This window comes from Pelecanus crispus, chromosome 1 (genome assembly GCF_030463565.1).
Source record: "Pelecanus crispus isolate bPelCri1 chromosome 1, bPelCri1.pri, whole genome shotgun sequence".
Lineage (NCBI taxonomy): Eukaryota > Metazoa > Chordata > Aves > Pelecaniformes > Pelecanidae > Pelecanus > Pelecanus crispus.
In genome coordinates, this window is record NC_134643.1 from 15,062,122 (window position 1) to 15,084,853 (window position 22,732).

The window sequence follows — 22,732 nt, forward strand, 5'->3', positions numbered from 1 at the left end:
ATTCCTGTGGAGAGGAAGTGAAAAGACTGGGCATACAAACAAGGGCTGCTGCCATGTTCAAAGCACTGGGGAGAGTTCATAGAGCAAAATGCAGTCCTAAGTAAATGGGTTTCAGGCAATTTCAGTGTTAAGATAGCATCATTAAGAGTAGAACAGATTGTGCTCAAACCCTGCTGTTTATAATTAACACATTGCTTCCAAATACTCCAGGGTCCCTGGTAAATAGTCCTCTGCTCAGATCCACCCAGACCAATCAGAGTATTTTCATCAGGTTCCATGCTGGGCCAGCACCTGTTTGGACAAATCCAAAAGAGCCAAAATACTCTTCTTTTTGGCCAGCTAAGTAGAGAGATGAACACAGCTTGCCTTAGTCATTGTCACAGTGTCCATATGGCTGTGAAGCTTGTTTTCACAAGAAATCGTACAAGTACTTTATTATGTCGAAGTTCACAGTCCTATAAACAAAAACACAAAAATATATTAGAGCAATCATCTTAACAGTGCTAAGACTTTAACCTGTTTGGTTTGGAGACAGCACATGTGGGACATTCTGCACAGTCAAAAACAAGCAATATGTCCAAAAGAAATGCAATTAAAGATGAATGAATTTTTGCACTTCTAGTGTTATTTACAGTACCTGTTTTCTGATTATTTAAACTTCGTAAGATTCTAAAAAAGAAATAAAGCAGCTTTCTAGCAAAAAAATGGAAGATTCTTATTTCAATCATTAAGCATTAAAAATATATCAAAGTTAATAAGATTATATTTTCATGCGGTAAATGTGATACTCTAGCGGGTGATGCAAAGCAGGAATCTTTTATGCTATTGAATGCTTTGTTCATCTTCCAAACCACCTGTTTTAGCATGTACTACGTAACTCCTTCATCTGTACTCATTTGCAGTCTGCGTTCTTTCAGTCTTGACACTAGTTGACCCATGTTCATAGCTAAATTTGAAAAATCCAAGAATGCCACTCAATGGGATAGAAGATTTTAATGTATACTTTTGTACTTTAATGGCAGGCAGAATGAAACAGCAGTAGAATAAAACATATAATTATTTTTTTTTGTCTCTAAACTCATTCTGCTATACAATCTAACACTCAGACTTTGGGGTTTACTGTTTGAATAAATAACACAAATTACTGCATATAATGACAAGTATAAAATTAAAAGTTTTTTTAAAAAGTATTCAGTGATGCAAAAATAACCGCTCACAATGCTAAGTGAGATTAACTGGCTGAATGTCTTATTTGTTGGACTACAATCATTTAATATTCTCTGTTCACGCATCATTCTGTAACTCACTTTTCAAAAAGTTTTTATAAAACATCATACTGGGCAGAGAAAGAGTTCAGAAATCCCCAAGATACATAAAAAGAAATACTGTGTTTGAGTCTACTTAATAATCCAGTGACAAAATTAAAGAATTAACGGCCACTGTAAGACTCACATGACATTGTGTCACTCAAGAAAAGTGCTTTAGTTACACAGAAACAAAATCACACTCTTAACAAATGCTGACCTTATCAACTAAATTAAACACAACTGTCCTGTCATAACAACTGGATTCTCAGAGACTATAAAAAAAGATTCATTACATTCAACAAATGTTAAGAGATCCCTATTTCTGCTACAGAAAATCTATGAACTTCGGTCTGAAATTCTTAAGACAGAAATAAAAAATTTCCAACACAGAAATGTCTAATCTTACCTTCAGCCAAATGTGTAAATACAACCTGGTAAAAAGCATGGGAGTATCTCTGCAAAGACTGAATATATGCAATGGAATAGAGACAGACATGAGGTGTTGTGGTATTAAACAGAGAGACTGTGCATGGCCAACAGTTATCACAGTAAAAACCAAGAAGAGACACAAGTTTTCTACTCTTTTCCAAAAACAGGTGGCTTTTATTTTTTAAAAAAATGCAAACTTCACTTTTGCTTAAAAAATGAAGGCAAATTGAATTACAATCTGAACAGCTTGAATGGGGGTGGGAGAGAGCATCATTTTCTGTCCTGCTCTTTGCACTCTTCAGCCTTCCATTAGGAAATATGCTAAGTAGCAAGGCTGAGATGGTAACAAGGCTGAGGTATCTGAGGATTTTAATGACTAACAAACTTATTTTAGTAGTATTACAGTAACAGAAAAAAGAATCAGGAGATGGGCTGCTTACTTGAAGTTTATTTGGTTGAAATGGCAAAGTAGTTCCTTCTCTGCAATAAATATAACCTTCCCATGTGTGGTTAAAAACTACAGGCAGCTGCAAGATTATAGCACAGCTAGCAACTGATTTTTCTTAAAGTACAGAAGATCATGCCTTCACCCTGTAGCTAGTCCCATCAAGACACTGGGGAAATGCATTTATCTTGGGTTCATGAAACTGTCTATCTTATCTATGGATTGTCCTCCTTAAAGATTTAACAAAGACTGTGAGTTGGAAAAGATACTTAATAAAAGTAGTGTAACAAAGGAACAAAGCAAGGAAAAACAAAAAGGAGAACAGAAGAAAGAAGAACAGGCCAACCTTAAATGTCAGGTCATTTAAATGGCCCTATCTATACACCATATAAACACTTCCAAACTACTTGGAGGAAAAAAAGAATTGCTTTCTTCCTCATAACATGTAGGAAAAGTCAGTCAGGAGATATATATATACACACACATCTGACCTACAGGAAGGCCAAGCCAAAGCACTATATCGTGCACTGAGGTTTGAAGTGGCAGCATCTCTGATGACTACTTTCTCTGGTAAGCATGAGCTGCGTAGCACAAGTTTTGGTCCTGTTTGGAAAATCTCTAGTTTCTGGCAACTTTAATGGAGTCAATAAAATTTCTGATGATGTTATTGCAAGGACAGGGCCGTCATTTCAAGTATCTTAATTCAAGGGCCTTCATAGTCAGTACAGAGTTTATGAACTGGTCTCTGTATTCACTGTAAGAGTTAGAACAGAGACAAGAGCTTGGGGATGTCTGTACACACAAGGCTCCATGTTGCTGAGCAGATGGTCCGCTGTACTTGGTACCAGTGGGAGCTTTTTCAGGGCATCATTCACAAGTGACTTTATTGCTAGGAACAGCAAACTGACATAACAAAGCTGTGGAGATCCTGGCAGTGTGGTCCAGCCAGGCCTGAAACAGATGAAGTTTCATTCTATGGCCTGTCCAACTGCAAATTGAAATTAGCGTGTCTGTGGGGTTTACTGACAAGGCAACTGGACATTTAATATCTCAGGAGAGCAACATGTGCACTGAGGTTATGGGATACAGTCTACACCACATGTTCCTCTGAAGTCCCACATTAAAAAGAAGAGTTGGCCTTGAGAACGTTTCTCTTCCTTTTCACTACATGTCATTTCTGGGCTCTGTTCTGACTATAGACTGTTTATCCAAGACCTGCTAATAAGCTAGCTGCAGCAACAGGTGTGAGGTAATGTTGTTGGCATTTCATAAAAAAGAGACATACGCTTGATTGTTGCCTATGCACTGCATGCATTTGTCTGTAATTTATCATCATGTCTCCTGATGGATCTGGAACTGTTCTCAGAGTCCAAAACTGAAGGCTCTGAATGAACAGAGCCACTGCGGTACCTATATTCATTTATTGAATTAGCTTGTATCAACTACAGATCACACAAGATAGACTATGTGGAAGAATTCTTATAATCTATGTAGTTTTTATATCATATGTACGACAACCACTGTTAAGAACTAAATATAATTTCAGATTCAAATACCATAATGTGCCTTTTGGTAATGAAATGGACTGACCTTTTAGAGCAGTATTTTTACATGAAGTCCCTGACCTTTATTAAGCATAAAGACAGTATGTTACTGTAACACATACTGCCACTGTAAGAGAAATTTTTTTTCAAAACAGAATTGGACTAAACTTGATCTCAAGTTCAACACTTTTCATAAATAAGACTCATTCACTCATTCTTTGTAAACATCCATAGATTTCTGTTCTGGTCTGCAGAGAGCTAATGACTGAGCAAATACTGGTTTTGAAGTCTCTTTCAAGTCAGCAAATACAACAGTAAACAATCTCTAATAGGCTCACCGGGCAATAGCTCTGATGAAGTCCAGAGATACAGTACATTTATATCGTGGTCCATCAAGCTGGTCATTATGGTCAACCATGGATAACAGCTGGAGAGTCACAAGAGAGGTGATCTATGAACAAGAAACATTAGTAATGTTAGTAATTTTTGCTAACATGAATGGCAGTGGCTAATTATTTTTTTTTCCCATTTGTCATCATTCCCGTATTTCTTTGGAAAGTCACTCATACTTGCTCATTGATTTTCACATAGTTCTGGAGCTAGCAAACCCAGGAACGTATATACATTTTCACCATCACATTTTCAGCACAGTCAGTGAGAGACATAGGCTAAATCGTTCATCCTTCATATCGAGTTAGCCTGGAGTTGTGATCAGACAGAGAAAGGCGATGTGGGGAACAGCAATAATAGGCATGAGCTGAACATTTTCCAAATCTCTGCCTGACAACCATGAGAGACTTTGATTCTCTTTCCTTTATATCCAAAGACCTCCTCTTGAACTTTCACACTCAAAGTTTGATATTCCTGTGCCATCTCATACCACATTTTGAACAGATGGATGTATCGCTCTACTCTAGATAAAAAAGATTTTGAAGGTTGGAAGGGCTGGAAGATTGCATGCTTAAAAAGAGCAGGGCCTGAAAGGAGAGAAATTTGCCTACACACACACATACAGTGTCTTGACAGAGCCATTAATTACTTTACCCAAAACAGGAATGTACCAGCATATTTTTCACTATCTTCATTCCTCCGAATGATGACTGTTGTATCACTAAAGCGCAGTCGTGGGATGTCACCATTGAGTGCAACCAGGCTGTTCTGTCTCAGTTAGGAAAAAATGCTATGGTGATTCCACTGTCTCCCTACTTCCTCCTAGCTCCCCGGGGAAAGAAAGAGGTATGCTGGTTTTGGCTGGGACAGAGTTAATTTTCTTCGTAGTAGCTAGTATGGGGCTATGTTTTGGACTTGGGCTGGAAACAGTGTTGCTAACACAGGGGTGTTTTCATAACTGCTGAGCAGCGCTTACACAGAGTCAGGGCCTTTTCTACCTCTCACCCCACCCCACCAGCGAGCAGGCTGGGGGTGCACAAGAAGCTGGGAGGGGACACAGCCAGGACAGCTGACCCCAGCTGACCCAAGGGATATCCCACACCACATGACATCATGCTCAGCATATAAAGCTGGGGGAAGAAGAAGGGAGGGGGGGACGTTTAGAGTGATGGATTTTGTCTTCCCAAGTCACCGTTACCCGTGATGGAGCCCTTCTTTCCTGGAGATGGCTGAACACGTGCTTGCCCATGGGAAGTGGTGAATTAATTCCTTGTTTCGCTTTGCTTGCATGCACGGCTTTTGTTTTACCTATTAAACTGTCTTTATCTCAACCTACGAGTTTTCTCTCTTTTACTCTTCCAATTCTCTCCCCCATCCCACCAGGGGGGGAGTGAGTGAGCGGCTGTGTGGGGCTTAGTTGCCAGCTGAGGTTAAACTATGACAAGAAGTAAAAGCAGAAAACGAGAAAAATTTTCCCTGGACTTTGCTATAGATGCCACTGACAATTCAAGGCAACAAGGTTACATTCTATGAAGAGCTGGTATCTGAACACAGCTCTACTTTTCAAAAAAAAAAAAAAAAAGTCAACCATGACCTACCTCTGTGTAATGATAATAGCATAGTAAGGAATTTCTGAAGAATAAATATATTGGGAAAGAGGTGTCAGTTCAAACTTTCAAGGAAGCACATTGCTATAAAAAGCAGCAGCAAGTTCTTACAAGTATCAATAAAAAAAAAAAATCCTAACTCAGTAATAACCCCACTCTTCTGCTGAAAGTGAACTTGGTCTTCAAATTTGTGACAGTGTTTGCAGGAGGTAGGAATAATTATTAAAGTTTTCCTTTAAGGGGACATAATATATAATAAAATGACACTTACCTGTGGAGAACAGAAAAAATTACGGTCACCAAGAATGAGGCAATTTTTATAGCAGCCTATGCTTAACTTTCTTTTATATGACATTAGACAACAATAGTTTGGATGCCATCATTCTGCAAAGTCTTTGGAGTTTGGTTAAGGAATACTGGCCTACCCATATTCACAAAGACAAATTCCATTTACTTAATTCAGGTCTATAAATTACATTAAAGAGTAACACATGATTTAAAAAATGTTAACATTAACAGCATTTAAGAAAACTGAACTCAGTATACAATGGCTCAAAATCTAGCTCATGAATCACTTTGAACATATCACTGAATTGGGATCAACCTCAAACTTGTTATGCGTTTTTATTTTCTTAAAATACTCATGAGTTTGAGAGCACATTTTTCTACATTCTTCATTCAACGAAGTCCTTAGTCAGTCAGTGAAGAAGCATTATGGAGTAATCTGCTGTAACAATTGCTATTTTACACCCCAGTGCACCATTACTGGCAAATCACTTCTGCAATACATACTTGCAGCTGGCCTCACATTCAGAAATCACCAATGAAGGAACAACAGGAGATTCCTAAAAGCTCCCAACAAACACAGCAAAAGCCTAGATAGTTTGGAGTTGGACCTATCCCAGTTTTATGGGGGATGTAAAAGTGACCTTGCCGCTGCATTACAAATGCTCCAGCAATTCTTTAACAACAAACTGTATCCATTTTCTTTTCCAGCTAGCACCAAATGCTCCGTGCGTAACATAAGGTCAGCAATGTAAAATTCCTTACTAAAGGCCAACTCAATAAATCTGAAATAGCATCAGACTAGATACTAAGTTTCATTAATGTTTTTCACTCAGGACTCTAAAGACTCAATATACAATGTTACAAGACAAATGAAGCTATTGATCATCAGAGTAACACAAACTTACTTAACAAACTGCAACCTTTTACTCATTTCTTTCACAAATCCTCATTTATTTAGCTTAATAAAAATGTCATCACAGGGAAGTGAATGCTGAAACAGTGAGTACTGATCCTGAGACTGCTTAAAAAGACAGAAGTAGAAAGAACTGCCATTTTCAATTCATGCCGGTAAGAAAGTTTTATCTCCAAAGAGTCTCAGTAGAGACAAAGAGAAAGAACATGCATCTAAAGGGAGTAAACAGGGACCAGCTCCCATACGGACAGCCAAATGTTAGAAGCTGAAATATCTAACTTTTGAGTCTTTGGAGCAGAATTCAAAACCTATTTACAGATGCCTAGCCTGTACATGGAGAAAGGCAGAGATCTCTGACAGACAAATCCAAAAGCCTGCATGCTGAGAGGGCAACGGCCTGGAGCTCTGTTTGCACAGCTTTTTCAACAGGCTGAGGCAGAATCGAAAACAGCAAGAGAGTTCTGTCACCCCAAAGCAATGACTTCTTCATTTCTTCTGCTTTATACAATATAGCTGGATTCTCCTGCTGACGAGTCAGCCATGGAATTGGGCAACACACTTATTTTTTGCAATAAATTGCTTTGTCAGAAGAGGAGAGTCAATTGTGGTAGATGCAGAATTAAGTTCCTCAAATATTTGGCGCAGAACCTTTCTAGACCAGATTAATAAACATAAGATGACTGTCTTCACCAAATTGTTAAGACGTCTTCCAGGACACAGAAGGTTCAATTCCCTCCTGACACAAGAGGTCTGAGCGCCTCTTTGCTGAACATCTAACAGATAACTGAGGTGGGGGTAGTGGAGGAAGGAAGAAAAAGTTCTGTATGGTATTACATCATTACCAGATCCAACTTTCTTTCTGCTTCTGGAACTGGGCTATTTTGCATAAAATTGGATTCATATAAACAGTCTCTCTGTGCCTACTTAGGGCATTCACCTGGCAAAGCAGTATTACAGTGGAATGCACTGGGTTTAAGACAGTGGATTTGTAGCAAAACTTTAAAAATCACCAATTTTCATGTTAACTCTTAAGGTCGAAGTGCCACCTATAACAAGCATTGAAAAAATGTTACTACTTCAAAAGTTCAGGTGTTGTAGAAGATATGAATGCAATGTCAAACTAATTGCAATTCTTAGCAAAAAATACTTTTCAAAGCTCCCCCCCCCCCTTTTTTTTTTAATACCATGGGTACAGTGGCTCCATTTCATTATCACAAAAGCTTGGGGAAAAACATCTGGCAAGAATAGACTAGAAACAAGCCAGAAAAACTGTGTGGGTGACATAAGAAAGAATACTTGTTGAGAATCGTTTGAACAAAAGACATTACAGTTGGAAGAAACATTCTAAAGCTATTCATAAAATTAAAGTTAGATCTGGTAATGATTTAATACCAGCAAAAGTTAATAAGTAAACGGAATTTTCTACAGGAATAGCAAGAAATTCTGAAGAAAAATTACTGATCTGAAAGATGTGAAGGAACAGGTGTCATTGGTATGTTTAAAAATAAGCCAGGACTGAGCTTTCTTTGAAATATATTTGTGTGAGAAACCTGCTGCTGAAAGCTTGGATGGAAGGTGAGAATAGTCATAAAAGCATGGCAGAGAGTTGCTGCCAAGGGAAATGACCGCTCAGATTGCTTCTGGAGATTCACTGGCCAAATACGGACATTGAAACCTCTGGAAAAAACAAAGCAACCCACAAGCCATCCTTAAAGGCTGCTTTTTTCCTATCAGCCTGAGCTAACAGATGGGCCTTGCATCATTCCTCAAGCAGACACAAAGACTGGCTTTGTCAGCACACGGCTGCGTGGAAGCAAGAAAGATTCCAGAAGTGAGGGCTGTCTGCTGAGAAAGGCCAGCCTCTTCCCGAGGACACCATGAGAAGCCAGAAAATGTTCACGGAGGTGCGAAACATGAGCAGAATTAGGACCTGAGGTACACGGAAACACGTGGTTTCTTTGGGTAAGCAGTGATTGATTATCACAGGAAAGAGTCAGGACAGTGTGTGCCACATCTCAAATCCAGAGGATAAAACTAAACAGAGAAAGTGATGCTGACTATTGGGGGCGGGGGGGAGGTTTTTCCTTAGAGATGTGATTGAAATTTCACCGAGTGGTACATTTTAAACTGGACTACACAAAATACTAATGAAAGACATTAGCAGGAACAATCTCAAACTAGCAGAGATGTACTGGATGATCTGCAAGGTGTTTTTCATCTCCACAGTCTATAATCTTCAATTATCTTGCCCGAGATGCAATGTTAATTGTAACTCTTGAGTCTGGCTTACTTTCAACCACAGCTTTAATCTGTTTTATGATTCTGAACCTCAAACCTATTAAGAACGTCCATTATTTCAGTACCATCAGACAACAGTACTATATTCTTTTACAGTCATATTAAAATTTATATGCACCCTAGTGCTTTGCAGCACCATCATCACACAGCTCTCAAAGCAAACATGCAGCTCACTGCACTTGTTCGAAACCCACCGCTGCCGGGAGTTACGTTCATGCACGTGCTAAAACCACTGCTATGCAACAAGACAGTTTGAAAACCAGATGCCATTTAGAAAACACGTTTCAGTCAAAATGACTGCCGCAATAGTCTCCTGGAGTTAAATTCAATGACCCTAGTACAAATTATGTGAGTGTAAAAAAAACCTGCTCAAAACGATTTCAATCAAAATTATAGCTAGAGTATGCTCAGTATGTCAGCCTTGTTAGAAAAGCTCATACAGAAAGGTAACAATAGAACATTACAATTATATATATTTAAGCCAGCAATTGATCAAAACTGGTTTTGTAAAAATTATTAAAAATAAATCAACACTTTTCTGAACACTTAGATTTTAACAATCAGGTTTTGATTCTAAATTATGTTTTGCGCAAGGTTTTTAATGTATGAAAAAATACAACAGAAGAGACTGCACTACATGAAATGACCTACCATTTTATCAGATCTTAAATGCTAACAGTGGGAAATCATTTCAGTGCCTCCCTTTCTGAAACATCTTTATTTTAGTATTTTGTCAAATTTTCTGTCTGCTAGTAGCGCTCCAATATTATTAGTTATATCATACCATTCTTGCCTTACTCTACACCCCTCCAAATCACTTACGGCCTTCCAGTGTGCAGTTAAAGCATTCATTACCATATGCTTCAGCTGTGTATCTTACCTTTTTCTCTGCTTAAATCAATCCAACTCTTTTTTAAACTATCTTCTGAATGCAGTCAGAATGGTTTTGACATTAACAGAGCCACCAGCAGAACGGGGTATCCACAGACAGCTCTCTACGCCCCTCACTTTGGTAACATGCACATAGGTGGCCATGTAGGATGCTACAGTGCACGGCAAACATAGTGACCCAGTCTGCTTGCAAGCCTTTTTCTTCTACCAATGTTTGTGTTTGGTGTCTGTCTTTGTCCCGTATTAGTTATTTTTTGCATTTCCTCTCACATAAATATTACTTCATTATTTTGTGTTGACTCTCCAGGACCTTGTGTGTTATTTCTTCATCTGTAATAGTATATACCACGCTTCCCAATTTTTAAGTAATTTCTGTGTATCTCATCAACGGGTTGACAACACTTTACCAGAAGACTTCATCAGATTGGGTCAAACAGAATTTAACACTAATTACTAACTTGAACAAACTTACAAGACATAAATGTGTTGACAAATTCCAGATGTGACAGCATTATATTCACTAAAGGTTTAATTACTATGGGGCGGAGGGGGGTGGGGAAGGAAATCAACTGACTACTTCTGCTACCATTTATCCTTTAAAACTGATGTTGCTTAGGCTAACAGATCTTCTTTTCTTTTATTTTTATACCCATTTAAGGATTTTAAAATGTTTGTTCTATCATGATGTTAGGGATGTTCAGCTGTTACCAGGAAGCACTCTTGACATCCTGGCAGGGAAGGAGATTTGTATCACATTTTCCCCTAAGAATTATCACGCAACATGCCTACTTTCAGTCTTGAGTACAATAAAGATTTTACTGGATTGAGATCAGTCCATGTCACTGAAACCATCTATTCATACCATCTTTTTCATGAATGCACTAAATTTTATCATAAAAACACAAGTTTTTTTCCCAGCGACACAATTACTCCCACAGAAGACTTTTCCAGAATCTTATTGATACACAGGTAGGAAAACTTGCTTCAGTTTCCTAAGAAATTTTATTTGACCTATTTATTTGAATACACTCATATTTTAATGCAATCTTTTTGTATTTGTTACTCTGCATCTCTGTCTTCACTGTCTCCTCCGACTTCACTCAAGGTAAATCTGTGTGATTTACAGATTTAAACAAGTGACCCTTTTGGCTTTTTCAAAGCTTCATCATATTAGTGGCTCAGACATTTATTAAGACAGCCAAAACTTCCTCCTCTTCCTTCAGTTTCTAAAAGATGATCCCTCTGTTTTTAGAAGAAATGCTTATTTACCCTCAAGTATATGACCTTGAATTTCACACTGTTAAACCCACTCAGTTTGTAGTACCATGCTCACCACCTTCAAGATATTTCTTGCATATCTTCATGTCAGAAAACTTTACTAAGACCAAGGCATACAACTTTGAATTTTACACTGCAAAAATCTTCCAGTTTCTACTATACAGGTCGTAAGAATTATCATACAGTATTTTCCCTACTGTATAATCAGTGTTCACCACTTCTGTCTTATACCACTCAGTCTTACTTTTTGTGTCCCATTTACACTAAATAATATTTGACAGAAAGTGTTGCCAATTTCATTACCTATTCAAGGCATAAGTGTGAATCTCTTGCCTTTTTCCTCCTCCTCCTCCTCTCCTCCATCTCTACACCATCCCACCCTCTCCTGTCTTTCAGACCACAGAACACCTTTCCGCATACTAGAAGCTGCCTTATTTCTCGCAAGTTCTCCAGCAATAGGCTTCCTTGGGGCTCTTCTCTTCAATCTCAAGTGAAGCAAATGTATTTTTCTTCCTTCGAGGAGACACTTCCTCACCTTGCCTTAGAATTCATATTCATATTTTAGTATCCGCTTTCTTCAATTAGCAGTCTGTCTTCTAGGGTTTTTTTGTTCAGTGCTTCTGACTAGCTGCAAATCTTGACTCATCAGCGCAGTATCCTTTCACCTCTCCTCTGTACTTTCTCATTATCTTTAGTCCTCACATCTTCTCTTCCAAACCCCAATGCTTTCCAAAAAAACCCACAACTTTTTAAAATGGGGACACTGAAACAAGATCCAGGAAACTAAAAAGGCAATTTAAAAAAGCAAGTAAGAAAACCAGGAGGAGGTATTTCTTCACCCAAATTTGTAGTTAATCTGTGACATAGTTTGACACTGAAAATTCAGTGTGGTGGTAGAGGGTTTTATGGAGTTAAGAAAGCAACTGGACACATTCATGGGAGGAAATACAACCATGCTAAACCCAAAGAACATCAAGCCCATGGCAAGCATTTAAGCCACAGGTAATAAGAAGCTGTAACATATACACGACTAAACTCATCCTCTGCTTGCCGGTCTTACATTTTTCCTGCATGTCTGATATTAACTGCAAGCAGTCAGACAGTTTTACTGTCTTATAAGAAGTAAAACAGTGGGTAAGCCCACTTTTGGTCTGACTTAATGTGGCTGTTATAATGCATTCACCAAAGGTGAAGTGTATCATCTGCATCCTACCACTTTGTGCTTCCCTTTTACCCTTCTCTTGGGTCTCTGCAAGGGCTCTCTCACTATTAATTACTGTATTCTCTCCACACTCCGCAGTCTTAAAAAGAAAGGTGGGGGAGGGGAGGAAGAGAGAGAGAGAGAGAGAGAGAGAGATGATGAAAATCCAGCTTCCCCCATCATCTTCTGGAAAACTCAGTATCTCAAAAGCATTTGCACAGATTAGCCCTGCCCACTCACTGTTACAGTAACATCACTTTTTAAAAGCAGTTCAGTAATTTATTCATTTTGGAACTATTATTAAAGAAATCTTTCAAAGTATTAATGAATCTGCTTTCTCTTCATTATTTTTATTCAATATAGAAATTAAGAAAATGCCCCTTTTTTCTCTTAGCATATTTACTTTAGCATTAATCAAATTGCCTAAGGAGAAAAAGGAAAATAAAAGGCAATTCACAACAATCTTGGCCTCACTCTGCTCATCAATTTAAAAAAACGTATAAAAAACTCTACAGAGTGATGCATGGATAAATCAGTATTTCTGAGTCGGTTCCCTCACTTTGAGGATCAATTAAAGTACTTTATAATGCCCTGAAAGGCATGCTAGAAATTTGCTTAACGTGGTATTTTCCGAGAGGATCAAATTATTTTCTCTACCTGGGGATATATATGGAAATCGTTTCAGAAATTTGTTAAGATCCCTGGAATTGATCACAGGGGAGTTCACTTTCATCCTCCAAAACATGCAAAACCAAGGCTTGAATGTACTTGCAATCTGTTGGAGGTGTGTGCATCTGATTTACTCCATAATAACCTGGAAAGGCACTCCTAAGTAGGAGGACTTACAAGTTACAGTTACAAGTAACAAGTAACTGTTACAATACAAGTTACAGACAGATAATTCAAAAGTACTTGCCTTTCTATTTCATACTTTAAAATCAGAGCAACTGAAAACAGTAACAGATGGTCAAAGAAACACTTGGGGAATGACGTTTACAGTTAATTTGATTACTTAAGTCAGGTAGCTTCATAAAGTGGACACCAGACAAAGGCTGGCTATTTTTCAAGGCACAGGAAATAGCAAGCCAACAGAAGTATCTTTCTGCCACCCCCTGATTCATTTCTGCATCAGAGGTCTCAGGTTCCAGGCGTTTTTTAGAAGATGAGGAAGGCAACACAAAAACTGTTTCCCAGAAGCAAACCTTTGTGCAACTGACCAAGCATATAACTTAAATCCCCAAATCTAGAAAATTTTCACCTGGGTTTTTTGTCCTCCATTTATAACACTTCTGTCCCCCAATGGCATTATTTCTAGATGCTGCAAGATGAGTTCTATCAAGAACAGAAAAAAGTAACCTTAAAAATAATACCAAATATCTGTGATACTGATAGGACTTGATACCTTTACAGAAGGCCCCTAAATTTTTAATGCTATCTTAGTAAAATATAGAACTGTATACGCAGAGTTACTAGCCTTCTACTGCTATATGAAGGAGCTTTGTTTGCAAATATAATTTTGTATTCAACAATAATAAAAGCAATTAGGATTTCTAACCTGTCCTGAGCACAAAAATCAGTACTCTGTATATGCCACGAGCAGAAATCATGAAATTAAAGGAGAATTCTCCTAATCAGATGTTTGGGAGTATCTTCTAAGACTAAACTACCTTGCTTTCTCCAAGAAATAAAAAAAAATTTTCAATGTGTCTTAACTGCAGTCTATTTTTGGATGATTACAATAATTGTTAAAAGAATATTGATCCAAATCTTGTACAAAGAAACAAGATATTAAGAATTTTTAATTAAAACAACCACTCCAGGAAGATTTGACCCAAATAATTCTGAAGTACAAAAATCAGACATTTTAACCATGAGGCTAGACAAATGGTAAAATACACTGTAGTCTGAAATGGGAGTCTGCTCTGAAAAATGGCAATTTAAAAATACATTCATTTTTTATCTTGAGATTACTAAACCAAATCTTTACAGACCCTCCACAGTACCATGCTGCATCCCAACTACTCATGAGAAGCACTGCATAAGACTGCAATCAACACCATATTCATTGTGACTACACAAAACTCTGCACATTTTAGTGGTTCCATAATAGGAATAAGTAGTAACAAAAATAAAAATAGAAACAACTTGTATCAATCCCTAAAGTACCCAAGTACATCATACTGGTACAAAACAAAGATCCCTCCTCGCCCAATATGCTGTCTCTTGAAAGGACCAGCAAAGGATGCTTACGAAAGAGTATAATAAAATTGTAAGCAAGAGAAATTTCCTCACATACGCGACTGGCTCCTGGTAATCTTCATTTCAGGGACTTCAGTAATTAGGTATAAATTGTTCACACATATGGATCTGACCTGTTGAAATATGACATTTCATGTTGTTCTTGTATTGTCAAACTGGAGCTAGAAAGATTGTTGAATTGTGATGTTAATGCACCCAATCAACACATTGGAGGAGAAATTTATTACGAGGCTGCACATAAGCACCAAGAAATTAGAAACAACAATACTGCCTAGCTCTCAGCAAGAGCTGAGGTACCCTTAAGCAGAACAGACAAAACATCAAGGATGAATGCAAATTCCAGTTCCAGGTTGGCTGACTGTCACCACGCAGCACAAGGGAGGAGAGGACTCTCTACAAAGTCGCTCTTCTCAGTGATAGGAAACAGGCAGATCTGGAATCTCCCTTCCCTGAGCATGCCAGGAAATCAAATACTTGCCCTCAAGGAGAATATTCTGGCATTTTGGTCCTGCCAGGAGCAAGAGAAGGGACAGGATAAAGACTGTCACTCAGGAAGTCAATCGACCCTTCTAGCTGCTTGAAAACCAATTAAAAAAACCCTACTGTAACAGCACAAGCTGATGGTTGTAACCTACAGTGACAAAATTTGTTTTTATTAAAAAAAAAAAAAATCTATAATTTAAGTTTAGGTATGCTACAATAGAGGCTATAAATTTATAACATCCATTTTTGTTAGTCTTTCTACAGAAAGTAAAGCTTTCAGTCATCCATGAATTGATAAGTCATGAAATATTAAAAATTTCGGTTCAATGACCCATTAAATGTTAGATGCAATTGCAAAAGATATCTATAAATATCTTTATACCTCTTGCATAGATGATCCTGCAAAGCGGTCATAACTACCAGTTTTCCATCTTTTATTCAGTTATACTTGGTTTTATCAGATAAAGAGCATGAAACATCATCTGTCAGCATGAAACATCATCTGTCACCAATTAATTGGAAAGGAAAAAACCCTGTTCTTCAAACACAACACTGTTTTTTATGCAGTTTCCGTCACCCTTCTACGCAACTGTGAAATTCTGCTAGTTATACCATGTACCACTTAGCTTTTCTAACCTGGAAAAGAACAGTTTCTGACACTCAGGTGTTTGGCAAGGACATGCGTTGGGTAAAAAAGTTAGCAGCCAACCAAGGCAAACAATGAACTAGTGAACCAGTGTGCTGGCACATCCATCAACAATGCTGGAATTTAACTGCACTGTATCTGTAGACAAGTGATATGTGGGAAGGGAATGGTCAGGTTGGAATGAGGGAAGAGAGAAATTTTGTTTCAAAGACTATTACACCTCAAGGAACCAATAGGGATTGCTTTGCTCTTTGGAGCAGTAACTATATATGTGTGCCATTTAAATACCTGCAAAGGGGAAGCATTGCTTAGGAACACTACACAGCCAATTAGTATTTCTCTTGCCTTTACAGCATTCAAGGATAATACCATTTAGATGGACAGAAACATTCAAAGACACAACCCCTCCATAGATTCCTAAAACCATCTTGCTTTATACATTGAGTTAAAATTGTTGTAGTTAGTAAACATTGACTATATGGCTCCTACATCATCACAAATCATTTACGATGCAACGTAGCAACAGAGTCTAAAATAGTAATGTGCTGCACGAGGCAATTTCCATGTAATTCAGGAATGTATTAAAAGCTTAAAAGAACCTACACAAGGTGTCCTATTTTAGTTTCAGTGGAACACAATGCAACCAAGAAACATAATTTTTCAGGTTTCCATGGCTAATTAACGTATTTATTTTTGCAATTGATGGTTGTGATAGCCACTCTATTTTTTGAATAATCATTGTGTTAAGACTTTTCTGTAATATTCAGTAATTATAAATCTGAATTTTTTGAATGTTAATATTAAATCACCATAAAAAGGCTTAATCCCCCCAAATGCGCTATATTGATCGCCAAACTCTGAAAAATCCATACAAGAGATCAATGGAAAGGTACAAAAAAGCAGGAGAGAATCAAACAATCAATGAAGTCTTTTGATCTCACAGATGAAAGATAGTCACCCTCCTACTAATAGGGCTATTGCCTACTTTAGTGAGAAAACACAGGAGGAAAAAAAAAAATGAAGAAACAGAGGGGAAGCAGTTATGATTTGGGAAAGACGCTACTAGTGTCTGATGAAAAGTTACTTGTCATTCCAATCAACTATGCTATATCCTGAACACTTTTCCACCTCCTTGAAGGCCTTTCACATAAGCCTTAAATAATGGATAAGTAGCTCCCATGGCTATCTTCTGGAATCTATTCAGTAAGTGGAAACAGAAGTATTGCTCAAGTATATTTTAAAACATCCACAGCAGAATCTGCATCGCAGCCAATAAATATTAAAAAAATGGTATCAAAGAACCAAGTGATCAGGAAGTGGTGTTATCAGTCTGCTATTCCTCAGTAAGAGAAGCTCAAGCAGCAGAAACCAAAATGTTGTCTAGGGTACGCTCTGGTTGAAAACACTTACCCTGGGGGCCTTTCCCTCTGTGCCACTGAAGACTCAGACCTGCTTTTCAAGAAGTTCGCAAAACATCTTGTCCAAAATGACACATTAGAAACAGAACACAGGCAAGGTGATTACTGCCAGGAGTTAGTTACTGGATCAGGACATCAAGACTATTCCCCCGAGATGCCTGACAGCCTGCACCCTCTTAATGGCTGTATTAAATGTTACTACCAGAAATAACATTCTGGAAAGTAGCAGTGCAGATCTCCAACTTAACCAGTGTTCAAAACTAAACTCCCAAAGCTATCTCTGTCCTTGCACACCTTATCCTGCAGAAGCACTACATATCGTTAAAACTTGACTGATTTTACCTGGAAAGCGTACCAAGACTTCGTCACGTCAAGAATAATTTTAAGACCCTAACCTCAGCAACTGCATTTCTAAGACACAATTTTGCACTTAAAAAAAAAAAAAAGAAAAAAAGAACAGAACAAACATTCATACAAAGACTTTTCTGTCTCTAAAACTGTTCTCAATTTATTTTATAACAGAGAAATTGTGCAATATGAATGCTACCATGGTAACAACTCACTTTATTGAACAAGAGAGAAAATAATTATCCCAAACCTGCATATCATGCAAGCACATGCAGTAAATTTAGTGCTGCCCTTTCTCCCCTTGCTATTTTTCTTCTTGCAAAGAGAAATAGATTTTGAATTTATACCTCATAGCAAGCCAGGCATCATTTTGCTTGTCCCTCCCACTTCTTTGTATATTTTACACCTCTTGAGTGCATGATGTGAAGGACCCAGTTACTTACAAAAAGAAAAAGGGATTAATGAATCAGAAATGCTCTTCCCCCTCCTGAGTTAAGTACAGAAGACTCCTATGTAAATGCTTCACGCATTTAAAAAAAATGAAGCCCTAAGGCAAGCACAGCACATGCTTAGTATTCACTCAGTATACTTAAACAGGAACCCTTACATTTATAGTAAACCAAAAGTTATTCATCTCTAAACATAAATTAAACCTGATTTTACTGTTCTGTCCAAATATTCTTTGTTATATTACGTTTGTGAACATATTGTTATATTTTATATACAAGGGACTGTAATATTTTCAGAAGAAATGCATGGATTTAGCCATACAAATCCAATTAATCTCAATAGAAGTTGTATGGCTAAATCCCTGTGCTCAGCTTTGACATTTTGGAAGCAGTGGGGGAGGTTTTTCAAGTAGCGAATATGTATTATACAAAACTCAGTTTTCTCAAAGAGAAATAAAATAGCATGTAGATACTTAGAGATATCAACAAACGTATTTATGTGACTTTGTCAAGAAAATCACATTCCTAGCAAAGCAGGCAATGATTTCCACAAAACTCTGTTTTACCAAAAATAACAGTATTATCCTGCAGTCTATGAGATAAAACTAATCACAGGGACTTATTAGTTGGATAAATTATTCTTATTTTACCTCCGGTTTTGATCTTTTTACTTCATTTGCAGTGGATCTGCCTGTCTGATATAAAATGTTAAAGAACTAATTTAATCTTGTGTTCACAGTTAGAGGATAGACAAAACAATGTGTCTGGGATACATAAAAAATCATGGTTTTTAAAAGTCACTTTAAAGTGACTTAGAAACGCTTTTTTAAAAGATGATCTAATTTGCCACAGACCTTCCTCACTTTTTTTTGGTTTATTTACAGTCCTAACCAGCTTAAAGAGTAGAAACAAAACTACTCTCATCCAACATCAGCAACAAAGAATGCAGCTAATTTTGGCTATTTCTTGGTAGATTTCTTCAGTTACTAGGAACAATTTACGTGTACACATATTCATGCACACATATAATACAGGATGTGCAAAATCTTAATTCGGCCAGCTGTCTTCATGGAGCTGGAACTCTCCAAGCCATCCAAACACAACTTATCTTGATACAGAATTCTTTCTGAAATATGGACGTAATGGTATGTCCTTCATAAATACACACACACATACACTACTAAATATATTTAATACCTCTCTATGAAGCTCTTACAGAAAATGAAAATATAATTCCAGTAGTTGAACTGGTAAAACTTACAATTCCATATAAAAAAGGCTACTCTTAGCTGCCTTCTCTCTTCCCCCAAAGCCCTCAATAACAAATACCAGGATTTCACTTCATAAATATCAGCTAGCTGCTTTCTATCTTAAAAAACATAAAACCGAAACCACTAGAGATATATGTTTCCTATACAGCAGCTGAATAGTTAAATCCCAAGAGTATTGTAACTGTAGAAGAGATATAAATAATGTCTGGTTTTACAATAATTTAGGTTTTGCATTTGACAGTACTTTTTCTATGGACACTTTTTTTTTTCCAGTTCAAGAATGATTCACACGGAGGCAGTGGAGACTTTTTTTTTTAAAAGAGGAGAAAATAGTGACCATTTGGGAATTAGCTGGGCATATGAAGTATTTAACAAGCAACTGAATGATAAGGACAAATTCACCCAACAAAAGCCATCATGCTGCAGTTTATTTTTCTTGTGTATGCATGGCTCGGCTGGTTGCTTACAGGAAGGCTTAGCCCATGTGCTAGTTGAAAAGTTTTATTTAAACCTTGTTATATTTCAAATTAATCATGACCATTCAGGTACCATATCCTCAAAGAGAGGAACAATAACCACACGTTTTGCCTGAAATGGATGATAAAGCCATTACTTCATAAAAAACTAATGTCATGAGAAGTAAAAACATTGCTATATAGCTATAAAGCAACATTTTTCTGCAGTGGTATGTTCTGAAAGGCTTATAATCTGACAAGTTTAGAAAAGCATTAGCATGTTACAAAAAATACACATCACCTATTGGGACAGTATCTGAAATGGTAGCCTCCCTGGCCAGAAGATCTCCACAAAGCCTTCTTTGAATTTTGCTTTATACAAAAGATGTAAATTTTGGGGTACAGAAATTCAGTATAATAAAAATGCTTAACATGATACACAAGTAATAAAATATATGTTAGACTTAAATAAGAAATTGTTTTATGAGGAAGACTTTGATCCATAAACCTTTCCCAATGCAAAAATCTCAAACATCCCCCTGCCCATGTCTCTTACAACCTCAGCTACTTCCCATCCCCTTCACAACTCCGAATCACAGAATGGTTGAGGTTGGCAGGGACCTCTGGAGGTCATCTGGTCCAACCCCCCTGCTCAAGCAGGGCCACCTAGACCAGGCTGCCCAGGACCATGTCCAGATGGCTTCTGAATATCTCCAAGGATGGATACTCCAACGCTGCTCTGGGCAACCTGTGCCAGCGCTCAGTCACCCTCACAGTAAGAAAGTGTTTCCCGATGTTCAGACAGCACCTCTTGTGTTTCAGTTTGTGCCTGTCACCTCTGGTCCCGTCCCTGGGCACCACCGGGAAGAGTCTGTCTCTGTCATTGTTGCACCCTCCCTTTAGGTATTTATAGACATTGATGAGACCCCCCTTCTCCTCTCCAGGTTGAACAGTCCCAGCTCTCTCAGCCTTTCCTCATAGGAGAGATGGTCCGCTCCATCATCTTTGCGGCCTTTCAGTGGACACTCTCCAGTATGTCTATGTCTCTCTTGTACTGGGGAGCCCAGAACTGGACACAATATTCCAGCTCTGGTACTCACCAGTGTTGAGTAGAGCAGCAACTCCTTCCAGTTGCTCGCTACATCCCTTTACACTCCACACACCTTCTGGTCCTCCTGCTCCCCCACTTCTCAGCAGAAGATACTCCATGCCTTGTGCATGGGTCTTGGTTAGGTCCTTGCTAAATGGCCAGCACCAGGTCAAAAAAAAAAAACCAACCCAAACCTATGCATGTGCTAAAGAGTCTCCTGAACAGAGGGTATGAATGTGGACACCAATTTTCATTAGATTTGTAAGACTGAATATCTTTGAAAATTCTGCCTTTCTGTCAACTTCAGCCAGAACTAGATAAGCTAAAAAAAGGTGTGAAGGATATAAAGAGGGTGAAAGAACTGACAGATACGCAATTGAGTCTGTTTCCTTAGGAAACCAAGCTAGGAGATACTCAAGAAATGAAGTAGCACTCTAAAAAGCAGATAGATACTGTGAATATAAGGTACATGCTAAAGATCATCATGTTCAAACATACTAAGTACTTGGGCTGGGCAGCCTGATCAGAGTTATCCTCAACAACTTATGTAGTACTTCTGTGCTCCAGACAAAACAATGTTTGGATGTGGAGGAATGTACAACTCAGTAACTAAACACTGACGTGTTCATCCTTTATTTCAAGTTTGTTTGGTGGTGGGGTTTTTGTTTGTTCATTTGTTTGGGTGTTGGTTTGTTGTTTGTTTGGGATTTTTTTAAGATATAAACCAAATCCTTCTTTAAAAGAAAGAAGAAAATCTAGAAAACTGAAACAAGCATGAGATTCCCATGCAGCCTCCTCTGACCAAACCTTCCTGGTGGTCTTTAATAGTAGTAGCTTGTTGAAGAAATCAAGGATGAAATACAGTCAGTAGCTATTAATGTATGCAGGATTGTCTGCTTCACAAATAAACTGTTAGTTATTAATTCAGAAACATAATTTCCATTCAGTTGACTAATGAAATGATACCTCACTGTAAGATTTTTCAGAGGATAGTCATCATCATTATCTAGGTTCAGGGCTTAGCTTTTAGTATCTAAATGCCTGTTTTCTTCAAGCAACAAGGCTTTTGAACTTCTGCCTGAGTGCAATCCACAAAAAAATGTGTCCCCCTGCTTTTAGGCTGGCTCATCACCAGCCAGAGCCTGAGTTACAGTTCCCAGTGGCAGAATGCAGCCTATTCAAAACAGCATGATTAATTTAACTAAAAAGAAAACCACAAGCAGAGAGAAATGGATTAAAAAACAACAAAACCCTACATACATATGGTCTTATCTGAGACTTGCCTTGTTAACATTCCACTTTTTTCTGCCATAGGGTGAAGCACTTGCTGGTACTGCCTGAGTGCAACTGCTGCCTCTGACACTATAACCTGAATCCTTCCCCCTCTCCAACACAACCCAAGGCTGAATTCAGGTATTGTTCCTCCCATTACAAAGCAACTGAAAGAAAGCCACTGCCAGGTTCCCAGAAATCTGGGAAAAGGCTTAACTGCGTTTAACCCTTAGGGCTCCCTGGAACCAGCCACACGACGTCCTCTGGACACGCACAGCACCGGTAATTCCCACATTGTTCCTAACTGTTAAACGCTCTATTTGAGAATGCTGCTGATGATACAGGCACAGAGCATGAAAACGGTGCTAATGAAACAGGAGAGTTTCATTTTCTTCAGTGCAATCAGGTGTTACAATTCTCCTATAAAGATCTAATAGCAAGACTACAGAT

General features: G+C 38.0%; 1 protein-coding gene across 1 annotated transcript in view; it reads right to left on the reverse strand.

Annotated features, from left to right (window-relative positions):
• Positions 1-409: 409 nt before the first annotated feature.
• Positions 410-22,732, reverse strand: part of ORC5 (origin recognition complex subunit 5) — a 78,078-nt gene continuing 55,755 nt past the window's right edge. The window contains exons 13-14 of the mRNA XM_075712727.1: positions 4,064-4,176; positions 410-455 (exon numbers count right to left, since the gene is read on the reverse strand). Of these exons, the coding sequence (XP_075568842.1) occupies positions 410-455; positions 4,064-4,176 (159 nt within the window). The remainder of the gene's footprint in view (positions 456-4,063; positions 4,177-22,732) is intronic.